At 32.4% G+C, this 12,605-nt stretch overlaps 1 protein-coding gene across 1 annotated transcript; it reads right to left on the reverse strand.

Moving 5' to 3' along the window:
- Positions 1-1,421: 1,421 nt before the first annotated feature.
- On the reverse strand, positions 1,422-11,933 carry LOC142357932 (uncharacterized; the record flags this gene model as incomplete). Its single annotated transcript, XM_075409423.1, has 2 exons — positions 1,422-1,632; positions 11,721-11,933. Coding segments are annotated over 2 exons (423 nt in total), but the record flags the coding sequence as incomplete, so codon positions are not given.
- Between the last annotated feature and the right edge of the window lie 672 nt (positions 11,934-12,605).

The raw sequence follows: 12,605 nt of genomic DNA on the forward strand, positions 1-12,605 counted from the left end.
CACTTAGTAACCACCATGAATTAAAAATGATCTTTAAAAAGCGTATACGCATGTAGAATATAAAAATAGTTAGATGTTAAAAACTGAGTTCAAAAGTAGTGTTCAATTGATAAAAATGTGTTTAAGTTCTTACAAAGTTAAGTAAACTTCTAATATGTTAATTTCAAATCTAAAAATAACAACTAAACGCTTCGAAAATTTGATTTAACGCTTCTAATTCACAGCATAAATCAGAAAATTACGTACTTGACCAAGTAATCTGAAACAACTAATTTAATCTGTGCGGCTAACTTTGTGATGTCCAAATGTTTAGAAAGAACTAAAAATATGGATACTAGTGTATGTTTTATTGTTTTTTAATAAATCATAGGAAAAAGATTTCTTGGTTTATAATTAAAAGTTCCTGATATTAATTAGATGTTCCTAAAATCTGTTTTCTTGGCAATCTGTTGCAGCTCTTTTTTTAAAATTTGGTTGTAATGTGAAGATGATTTCTCATATAACCTTATTTTTGTTTTAGCCCTCGATGTCATCATGATGGTGTTTCTCCGAAAGTACCACAGTTTTTTTGTATGCGAAAAACTTTACTTAATTTCTTTGAAAGCTTTTTGCTATATCTAAAAAGGAGAAATTGTATTAAAACAGTTGTGTTGCATCAACCATTTGCTTGTCTTCAGATCGTAAAACCCATCTCGTCTTCCAATAATGTTTTTCTCTGAACTGTCGGAATTGAGTCTCAAAGCAATTCTCAGAACTGAACCAGAACATTTTAAGAGTAAACATTTAATTCAGTTCTGAAGAAATGCACCTCCAGAATACTTGAGGTTTCTTTATATGCCGTTTTTTTGCATTATGTTCATATTGAGGTCCTAGAGCTTCAACAGGTTGAGTATAGTCCAGTATAGTATGAAAATTACTCATAGCCCAATAGTAAGTCTGAGCAGAATAATGTCATAAGGCTGTTGCTTAGTAATTTCTATAGTAGTATACACACTCTTTTTATTTAAGTTTTAGTAAGCAATTATTTAGTAAAATTAATTTGTAAGCAATCACCAAAAACCCATTTACCTGAGTGGTTATGACTTGGTACGCGAATTAAATTTTACAAGTGCCCACACGGAAATTCGATTCGCATATAAAACAAACATTGTTGACGAGAGTTAAGCGGAACCTATTGTTGTTTACGCAGTTATTTTTTACTCCAAAATCAAGACTAGTCAGTGTAGATTGTGACTACTTAGATTAAGCACGTGCTTCGTTATTGCAGAACAAGCCTCCGATATGTAATATTTTGGGTCTCATAATTATTCTATTCCACACTAATTATTTAAGATTTTTGTTTTTTATGTACTGTTTATCTTGTTTTAAAGATCTTTTAAAGGTTTACTTAGGCTGAGCTGTTTATATCTGCAATTTTTCTGTTCAATTACCTTTGATATCTTTTGTTTGTTGTTTTGGTTGTTGTTGTTGTTGTTGTTGTGTAACTGTTGTTTTGAGTGGTTGTCTGTCAGCGTGAGAGATGAATCCTGAGCTGCTCATTTTCATTGTTTTCTCCGCCAGTTCTTTTCCCATTCCAAACTCCACGTAGTTTGCAGAGTAATGTTCCCGTCTCTGCTGCTCAAAGATTTCAGTCTGAATAGAAAAAAAAGCTTATCGACGTATAGATTTCAATGACTAAAAGTAAAGACAAAAAGACACAAACTTACTTGCAACAAAATCTAACAATTAAAGGAATCTAATAATCAAATATCTATTAGTAAAAGATTGCTTTGTAAACGCTGCAAATAGTAAATTTGTAAACAATACATTGTAAACAATTTATGAAAAATGTATTTTTTGCATTAATTTTTTTTAAAACTTGCAACTAACTAGAGCTGAAGTAGATGAAAATGAATTCAAAAAATAAACTGAATGATGAATTCTGTAGCGGAGACCATAAATGGATATACAGCATCAATAATTGCTATCTTTTTGACATGAAAATTTTGCAAGATGAGTGGTTATGGTGCAAGATTTTTCAAGATAACAATTCAAAATCGATTAGGGGTTGGACACATTTTAAAAATTTTATAAATTAGTTCAAGTATTAGATTAATATTTGGTGTAGGTCAAAACTTCAGTCGATTCAAGGCCAGCCAAGAAATGAGCCATTGATTTCTATTTGGTGCAATTACTTTTAGCTGTTTCGGAAAAAATCCCCACGGGAAGAAACCCAAACCAAAATTAGATAGGAAAGAAACTACGGAGAGAAATTCCGAAGGAAAAAAACAAGGAAGTAAACATCCACTAGACTGCCCAAAAGATGTGCGTCAATCAATGTCAACAACATAAACTATATTGCCACACAATTACACAGATCAAAAGCAAAAGGTTTAAACAGTTTCTCGCAAAATGACATATTGCAATTGCTCCCAAATACTCTAATGGCTGAATTTTGAAACATCGGGCCTGTTAATGTGAAGCAGCTATTCAAAACCTCCATGGAAGCCTTCTATCGCTTTGTTAGTTCTCGGTAGTTGTTCAATCGTGCGATGATATCGTTTCCACATTACGATACAAAGCCTTGCGGCAAGCAAAAAATATATTCTCAGAATAATCAAAAAAATCCATAGCTTCAAGATCTTGCAACGATATCTGGACCATTTTGAAACAAGATTCACTAAATTCGAAGGCGAAAAGACAAGTGCTGCAAACATGCGGATATTTAAACTGAAATTCTTATCCTCCCGATAAGACAAGCACAACTCGAATAATTTTCTATATAAAGATTGACCGAAGTAAAAGAACCACCTGCAATTAGAAGAATTTAATACAACGCGTAGTAAAAAGTTGATTGAAAACCAACCAAAAAGGCTTAAAAAATTGGTTTGTTTACTTTGTCCATCACACAAACTATCTCTATTAACCGAACGGATTATCCGCACCGAAGAACAAGAGGCAGCACCTTGACCGTGGTTATGTACCATGGCACGAAGTATGGGTTGTCAACCCTTTAAGCACTGTCCCTTATTGACTGGCCATAGAAAGCAGAAACGTAAAAGAACAAAAATGTGGTTTGGACGGTACTATTCTGATTTATTATTTAGTTTAGGGTATGTCTCTATCAACCTCCTGCTCGTTTAACTCCCTCCATTGTTTTACGTAAAAAAGAACGCAAAAACTTGATGTTGAATCAAGCGATGTTTTGTAGGCATGCGTGTTTGAATTTTGCTTCGATGGTTTTCTTTTAAATCACATGGTCCTTCATTGAATGTTAACATGGGGTTTTCCGTGGTGATTTTTAGTCGTAGATTTTTTTCTGCGAGGGTTTACTTCCTTTTATAGATAGACGGGGGTTTCATTTCCTAGGCCCACTCCTAGACGACAAAATGTTCTTCAACCAAGGTTTTTCCAATTCTCTTTAACTTCCAATTTTCTAATTAAATATTAGTTGGAAAGTTTTTAGAAAGACAGCACTTATTTTTACCTTTTATTTAACAGCTGCATCTACGAAAATGTAAAGATGGTCGTGATAGCTGACGTGGTAATATAGAATTTTGTTTTGTTTTGCTTACACAAACTTCCTAAATTTGAACAAAAAATTATCACATATTTTAATCATTAGTTGTGTAAAATTTATCAAGAATTAAAATGGGGGTGAAGGGGGATCAAATTATAGGGACGAAGACGAGGGAAACCGCGAATGAGTAGCTCTATCTCAAGATATTTTAAAAGCGTCTATTTTGATATGAGCATGAGAGCTATTGAGATAAACTATCTAAGATCGCTTGTAAAATCTTACTAAAAGCACTAGAACCAAAGTGGATAATTAAGTCTGGCATATTATTGTTTATTTTTGCGTCAATATTGGCAAACCGCCTCTTTCCTGTAAAGGGAACGAAAACAAACCCAAGCAGTGGCCAAAAGATAACAATATTTAGGGAGCTCGCATAAACGGTGGAGGAACTAAAAAGTTTTTAGCAGAGGCAGTGAATTTCATTCAGAATTTAAGCACATTAGGCCTATTCTGTTCCTTCCCTGCCTAACTGCCCAGTTATGGATTGCGCTAACGCTTTTGGCTGGGTTCGAACAATTGTTCACCCATAAAGGAGTAATGCGAACGCAGGAATTTGGAGATAAACAAGGAAACAAGGAGGCTTGGTATTTTGTTTTTGAAAATAATGCTCTGACCCCTCTCATTTTCTGCAACCAGGAAGTAAACTGTTTTCCAGGTTTGGATATTAACATTTATGGCTTTTCAAAACGTTACAAAATCATAAGAGAGATCTTCGTGAACATTCAATAAATTAGTCATCTCAAATCATATTTACTTGTTCAGTTCCGCATTGAATTCTAGCCCAAAAATAAATCAGAGACCAGAAATAAAGGAGAAAAACGATTAAACAGTACGCACTACAATGTCTTTAAAAGTTAGAAATAAATTTGCATACAAAGATGTTTTTTCAATTTTATATTGGAAAAAAGAAAAAAGATAAGATGGAAAGAAGAAAAGTAATATTAATGTAAAAGTGATTTAGTTCTCAAATGGGTCTCATCCATGAAAAGCAAAAGATTTTAAAAATTTATTAATATTAATTTTGCCAGATCCTGGAGCGCTTAATAATTAATTTACTTAATTATTAACTTTTGTGATCTTATACAATTTCGCGACTCAGGGATGTAATCATTCCTCACTTAATACCAGATATAAATTGAAAGAGCAGTAAACCTAAAAATCTTATTTAGTTGTTCCGACCCCACTTGTGGGGGGGGGAGGAACTATATACTCAAATGGGTTTTTTTGTTCAGTCAATTTTGGCCGATCGATATATTCATCGTAGAAAAATGTGAGTGGTATCATTAAAAAGCCCGTCCAGCGTAGAATTCAAAATTAAAAAGATTTTTTTGAAGTTCGTGTTTTTCGAGGAGTTATCGAGGATTGAAGTTTTGTGCGAAAACGGGATAATTAGCATGATTTTGGTCACATTTAGTGTAATTTTCTTCAAAATAAGACCTTTTTAAACAAAAATGTTAATTCAAAATTTAATTTCAAGCCATAAAATCGATCAATTACGAGTCCCGAAAAAACGAAAGACGATTAAAAGTCTAGTTATGGTCTCATAGGGAAGTTAACTATCAAAAAAATTCAAATTATTTTTTTAGAGCTCTTTTTTTTAAAAAATTTTTAATATGTTTTCTGTTTTCTTAAGTCACCTAGAGACTAGTCATTTCTCATATCGAAGTTCCATTAATGACAAACCTGATTTACAGTCTAATGAAGCCCAATGAACAAAAATTCGTTTTCAGGGAATCGCTCGTGTATTTTTTTGGCTTCGACTCATAGTTTTCGTAATTTTAAATGAATTTTTTGTTTCCTTTTTGAGGTTTTATCAAATTCTGTTGGAGTCCTATTGCATAGACTCTTTGACTATAAGTGCAATAAGTTCCGTAAGGATCAAAAATTGAACCTATCTAGAGCTTTGAGTGGACAACTAACGGCTGTCAAAACTTTAAAAGTGATTTTTTGAGAATTTTTTTAAACATTATACGATCCTAAACTTCTTTTCGTGAACTGTAAGTCAGTCTCAGTAATGAAAAGACCCCTTTTCTTTCTACTGCAACCAAAGTTAATCTGGTTAGTTGCTCTATTTTTTAACTATTCGTTGTATGACTTCAATGCCACAAGATTTCAAAGTTAAAAAAAGTTTCGATATTTTCTTATTATTGGTCCCTCTTGATATTATATTGATTTATATTACATTATCCTGATACTGATATCTCCCAGTGGCTTAGAGAAATTGTTCAATGGATTGTGGCTAAAGTTTTCAGAGAAGAGCTTATGGTTTAAATGGCTTCGACACTTTCTTGTCGCACTTTTCTATTGAATTTTTGGTTTTTGCCTGTATTTGTTGTTGTTTCCATAATCATAAGACTTATTGTAATGTCTTATTGATTAACAAAACAGGGCAAATATCTTTTGCCTCCAACCGAGGCACAACTGAACATATTTATGGACTTCTGTTCAAAGCTATTGATTTTAATGGCTGTTAGACTTTAAAAAATATTTCGAGAAATTTTTTTTAACATTAACCAATCCTAAACTCATTTTCGTGAGCTGTAAGTCAGTCTCAGTACTGACAGGACCTCCAACTTTTCTACTGAAGCAAAAATTAACCTGATTAGCGGTTCCATCTTCTAACTATTAGTTATATGGCTTCAATGCCACAAGAGTTCACAATTAAAAAAAATTGATATTCTATATTATTGTTTCCTCTTGAACTCTTTTCACATTATCCTGATACTGATAACTCACAGTGGCTTAGCGAAGACGTCAAATGGATCATGGTTCATTTTTTCAGAGGAAAGCTTATGATTTAAATGGCTTCGACACTTTCTTCTCGCACTTTTCTACTGAAATTTTGGTCTTTGCCTGTATTTGTTGTTGCTTCAATAGCCATAAGATTTATTGTGATGTCTTATTGATTACCTATGCACGACAAATATCCTCGCCCTCCAATTGAGGCATAACTGAGCGTATTTATTAATTTTCGTTCAAAGCTATTGAATTTAGTATCTTTTAAGACTTTCATTTTAATGATTTTTCGGGAAATTTTTTTAACATTTACCAGTCCTAAACTTATTTTCGTGAACTGGTAGTCAGTCTCAGGATTGACTAAACCCTCTATGTCAACTAAAATTGATCTATTTAGCGGTTTTATCTACTAACTATTGGTGTTATGACTTCGATGCTCGAATTATTATTTTTTTTTAGTTTTAAGATATTTTTTCTCATAATTTTGGTTCCTTTTGGAATTTCAACACGTGATCTTATTTCTGATTTTTGCATTGGCTTAGAGAAGACGTTAGAGGGATCATAAATAAAAGTTTCAGAGAAAAGTTTATGCTTTGAACGACTTCGACACTTTCTTCTCGCACTTTTCTCCTTAATTTTTGGATTTTCCTTTTTTTTGTAGCTTTTCATAGTCAATTTTATATTTTAATGTCCTTCTGACGCCTTATGAATGACAAACATCTTTTCTGTCTCCTCATGACTTAACATAGCGTCATTATTGGCCTCCGTTGAAAGCTATTGATTTTAATTGCGTTGATACTACGGGTTTTCTCAATAATTTCGTGGTTTTAATGTTTTGTTCATGTTTGTTGATTTATTGGAGTCAAATTGTTAAAAAGAAATATCCCATTGCTGTTATAAAATTATTTGAAAGTAGAAGAGTTTTTACTGAAAAATTCATTTCTTAATAGCTTCGACAAATTTCTCGCTCAATTTTTTTTGAATTTGCTCTCTTGCCTGTGTTTTTTATTCTTTAGGTAGCCGTTAAGTGTTGACCATTCTCATCACCTTGTAATCATCAGTTAGTTTATAGCGAATAGTTTTGAAGTTTATGATATTATAAAAATTTAAGATTTAAACGATTTGTCATTTTTTTCAGTTTTTGTGGTTCTTTTCGTCAACTTGTGACTTTTTCTCATCATTGAGAGGTCCCATACAATTCCGTGTTTTTTCAAAATTAACATGTTTACCGATATTCTGAAATAAGGGATGTTTTTTGTTGGACAAAATGCGTTTTGATAAAAAAATTATGTGAGTGGTGTATTTGTGTTCCTTTAGCACAATCGCGTAATAACACATCCAAATGATTTTCAAATATGGCCCAATTGAACTTATTTGTTCATTCAGTATAATTTTATCTGAGTTAGTAACATTAAAAATTGGAATAAAAGTGCATAATTTTCAGACAATAGCTAATGATTTCAATGGCACCAATAGTTTGTGTTTTTGGAATGTTTGTAAACTGCTGATCGTAATTTTTTTAGTGTTTCTGCTTCTTTAGTCCATTCCAATGGCTTAGTCTAACCAAAGTCAGGTCCTATTGGTTTCATTATGACTTTTTATTAAATTTATCACAAGTTATTTCGTCAAATGCTATTGTTTTTTACGACTTTTGAAATAATTTGGTTTAAAAAAATGTTAATTGATTTTTGATTATTGCCTCAATATTTCTTTCTGTTTGACCAATTGTTACCTAGTCTTATTAAAGAAAAATACTATTTGCAGCGTAGTTAGAAAAAATTAAATTTGTGTAATTAGGTTTTTGTCTGATTAAAATTTGACGTTGATACTAGGTGCTTTTAATTTAGATATTGAGTTTCTGCCGTGCAATTTGTTTTCCTTTTTGTTGTTGTTGTTTTTTCTCGTAGTCTTTTTTAATGGCAGATCTCGTTGTAATGAGGCATGGCAAAACAATTCAATTATTAGTTTGGTTGTGTAACAATTTTTTTAAACTCAAACATCTATTTTTGATTATCTCATTGTCAAAAATTTAAGTCAAAAGACAGTTAAGTCAAAAATGTAGATGAGCGCGGGTCGGAACATCATGTGCGAACGCACATTAACGAGCCACTTTGTTTCATTTTATGATCGCGTATTTTGCCTTTTATTTGCCCTCATTTTCAAAATATGGACAGTTAAAGTGTACTTTTAGTGTAAAACTCCTCATTGTTAATTTGTATTAGTTGATTTTACTCAAATTATTTCCCGGGTCGAGACCGAATGGTTAACTTGTAAGAACTTGCAAATTTCTTGCAAAGACGGTGTACTTGTAAGAACTTGCGAGTTTTTGGCAGAAAACTTGCAAGACGATGCATCGCCTTGTAAGAAATTGCAAAAAACTTGCAAGTTCTTACAAGTTAACCATTCACAAGTTGAAGGTTCATCTTGTAAGAGCCTTGTAAGTCGAATGGTTAACTTGTAAGTAACTTGTAGGTGGAATGTTTAGCTTGTAACAACTTGCAAATTCTTGCAAGTTAACCATTCGAATTGACCCGGGTGCATATTGTCTCTCTGTAAAGATCATTTCCCGTGTTCTAACACAGTGAGTGTTTGATATCACATTGTTTTCGAGCTAGGAAAGCGCCAAGCAAACAAAAACAAGAACCAGTTTTTGGTTAGCATTGTACAGATCATTTTGTTTCGTTAAGTCCAAAATTTACGTTTTTTGGAGAGGGATCTAATTGCCAGCCAAATTTTTAAGTGTTTGATCTTTCAACGTCCTGATTTATCCTTAAAAACTCATTTACTTTTATGGTTTTCTGGAGAAACAAGGGAAAGTTCCGGCCAAAAATTATCAAGTTTGATTACCTTTTCTAAATTGTATAAAGTGCAGGTTAAAATCTTCGAAAACTTTTGTTACTCATTGCTTTTGAAAGTCTTCCACTAACTACATATTCTAAAACCCGATGGATTTTCGAACAAAACCGTGCTTTTTTGAGTTAAAAAACGCTATGCTACAAATTACCGAAAGGAAAAAGAAAGAAACTAATGTGGTTCCTATCTATGAGAATCGAAAGAAGAACTATTAATTTTATTTTGCTATTTCCTGTTTCACACAAAAATTAATGGATGTAATTATTAACTTTTGTTATTCTTATACAATTTCTCGCGTCAGAGATGGAATCATTGCTCACTTAATACCAGATATAAATGGGAAGAGCAGTAAAACTAAAAATCTTAAATTTACTTTATGCTTGCATCATTTGCCTTTCATTTGCCCTCATATTCAAAAAATGGACAGTTAAAAGTCTAATTTTAGTGTAGAACTTCTTATTTTTAATATGTATTAGTTAATTTTTCTTAAATTGATGCAAATTGTCTTTTTATATAGAATTTTTCACGTGTTATAACAAACTGAGTGTTAGATTTCACATTGTTTTATAGTTGGTTAGCATTCTGTGGAACTTTTGGTTAGTATTGCACAGATCATTTTGTTTCGTTTAGTCACAGATTTGCACTTTTTGCAGAGGGATCTAATTACCAGCAAAAATTTTAAGTGTTTGATTTTACAAGGTCCCGATTTTACCTGAAACAAATCAATTACTTCTGAAAACTGCCGGCCATTATCAATTTGATTACTTTTTTTAATAAATTGCATAAAATACAGATTAAAATCTTTAAAAGCTTTTGTCATTCATTGCTATTGAAAATCTTCAACTAACTACATATTCTAAACCCTATGGATTTTTCAACAAACCCGTTCTTTTTTGCGTATAAAAACGCTTGGCTACAACTGACCGAAAGGAAGAAAATGGAAACTAATGTTGGTGCCATCTATGAAAATTGAAGGAAGAATTTTTAATTCTAATTTTGCCATTTTCTGATGCACACAAAAATTAATGTACGTAATTATTAACTTTTGCTATTCTTATACAATTTCTCGCCTCAGAGATGGAATCATTCCTCACTTAATACCAGATATAAAAGAGGAAGAGCTGAGACCCTAAAAATGCTATTTAGTTTCACCATATGCCTGCATGTTTTGCCTTTTTACGGACTTCTTTTGGCTCCGGCGAATTTACAAAAAGTACTCTCTGAACGTTAACCACTTTAAAGCTTTTTCAATTTCTCCCAATAATTTCTCAAAAATGAAATTGGTATTTGGACAGCTATTGCAAACACTAAATAAATTTGAGATAAAAATAACTTAAGGAATTTAATGTAATTTGATGTTAACGTAAAAATAAGATAAATGTTAGATTATCTTTACCATAAAGCGGAAATTACCTTAACTTCGCTTCGGTGAAGTCACATTAATCTTTCTTTTATAACGTATCGCAGAAGAAAATAACACATTTTTGTTAAAATCATCGTTAATTTGCTGCCTAAATAATTAACTGTTCCCTTTATCTTGGAAACAGTTGAAATAAAACCCGAAATGCACTTATTTTGATTACAGAAACCAGCTTTGACTACTTTATTGCATCTAAAACTTTCTTAGTTCCAAGTCAACCTTGTCTCAATTTTTTATCTCAAAAATCTTTTTGTGATGAATGTGGTATTCAATCTGTAAAAATTCAATTTTACCAGCTCTTTACAATGTCATAAATGCAAATTGACGTGATAAATAAATTTAATAGGATATAGGAACTCTATAGTGCGTTAAGTCAAAAACGTTGCATGTTGCAACCGTTATATTAATGTGCTTGTTCCTTGAAGGAGAATAGTATTCTTTGACTATATTATTACAGTTGGTCTTTTGCTAACTGCTTTCTATTTTTCACTTTTAAATCGGTCACATTTATACAATCGATGAGATATTTGCTTTAAATCAGCTAAGAAAAGATCGTTTTTAATCAATTTAAATTTAAGTTGGATCAAGGGCAGTTTATTACCATGATTTTCAGGCAATTTTAGCAATTACTGTCTCCCTTGAAATTTAAGTTAAAAAAATTACGGTATTGTTAAAGTAAATGTCCACTATTTTTGCGAAGTTAGGGTAAAAGCTCAGGTGGTGCCACTTTAATTTTGTCAACTATTTTCCACATAATTGTCAGGTTAAATTGAGGTCTTTCATCGTTCGTTAAGATAATGCACAAGAACGTTTCAAGTAAATTAAGGTTGTTTTTCAAGTACTGTTCAAAAATATTCAGCTAAATGGTGTCCCACCTTTTCAACAATGAATTGAAATAATGGGCGTTTGAAATTTCGGATACGAAGTTTTTAACAAAAGCGATTTGGGGTGAAAAATTGGGGTGTTCACCGTTATATCCCCCATTATAGTGCAATTTCAGTAATTGGTGGCCTATACGTTATAATGAACACATAATCTGGAGTGAGGGGAGCCTATTACAGAGAAAGACCCGAAAATTTTGCGTGGTTAAATGATTTGGAATAGATTACAGTGGGGGGGGGGGGGGGGGGGGAAGTAGAACCGAGGTAAACACACCTGTCGCCTTCTCGTTGGACTATCTTGTGAAGCGTCCCGCAGGGTAGCATAGTAATCGTTCTCCCCAGATGGACTCTGAGCTCCCCCTGGTGATGCTGCCCCCGCCCCTTTTGCCCCAGTTGAAAGGTCAGTCACCCCTCCCCCTCCCGTAGTTTCAATAGGAGTTTTAGCCCGGCTACCCTCGGCCACTTTGATCTCCTCTTTTGCACTGATCTGAAATAATAAGAATATTAGTACTTTTTAAAAGACCAGCCAAAATTGCTAACTTGAACCAAAAAATATTAAGCATAATAATTTGCTTTATTTTATAATTTTTATGTTTATTCAATTAACAAATTTTGCGTGCTCGTATTATGAAATGTTCAACGGACAACGGATGAAGAAAAATCTCATGACAAAGTACTACGCATGTAAAAACATTCAGTAAAAATTTAGATACAAAACAGAAGTATCCAGTTTTCAATTTGACTATGAATTTTGAATGCTTCAAGAAATTGACGGCTATATTTGTTTTTCAATTTTTCAGACTTAATTTGAATTGAACAGGGACTCATTATATAGACAACTGTTAATTAGTCGGACTGACATATTTGAAATAACCATGTGCAAACTAAATTTACAAAGGCCGGATTGAGTTGTCAAGGCTTAAAATTGCTAAACAGAAGTAAAATCGTCGTGAGAGCAATAAAATTATGTAAAATATTTGATGATTTAAAAAAAATTTCATCGCCTCTCCTTTAAAAAAATATTTGTCTCAATTCAATCCTTTCATTCAGGACTGCTGGAAATTATGCAAATATCAAATCTTGGAAGAATAATGAAAGGTTTATCATCGTGATGGCAGTGAGTTTCGCAAATTATATTTTTTCACCGCTTAGATGGTGA

The sequence above is a fragment of the Convolutriloba macropyga genome, unplaced genomic scaffold (assembly GCF_964194025.1).
Source record: "Convolutriloba macropyga unplaced genomic scaffold, txConMacr16.3 SCAFFOLD_6002, whole genome shotgun sequence".
Classification (NCBI taxonomy): domain Eukaryota; kingdom Metazoa; phylum Xenacoelomorpha; order Acoela; family Convolutidae; genus Convolutriloba; species Convolutriloba macropyga.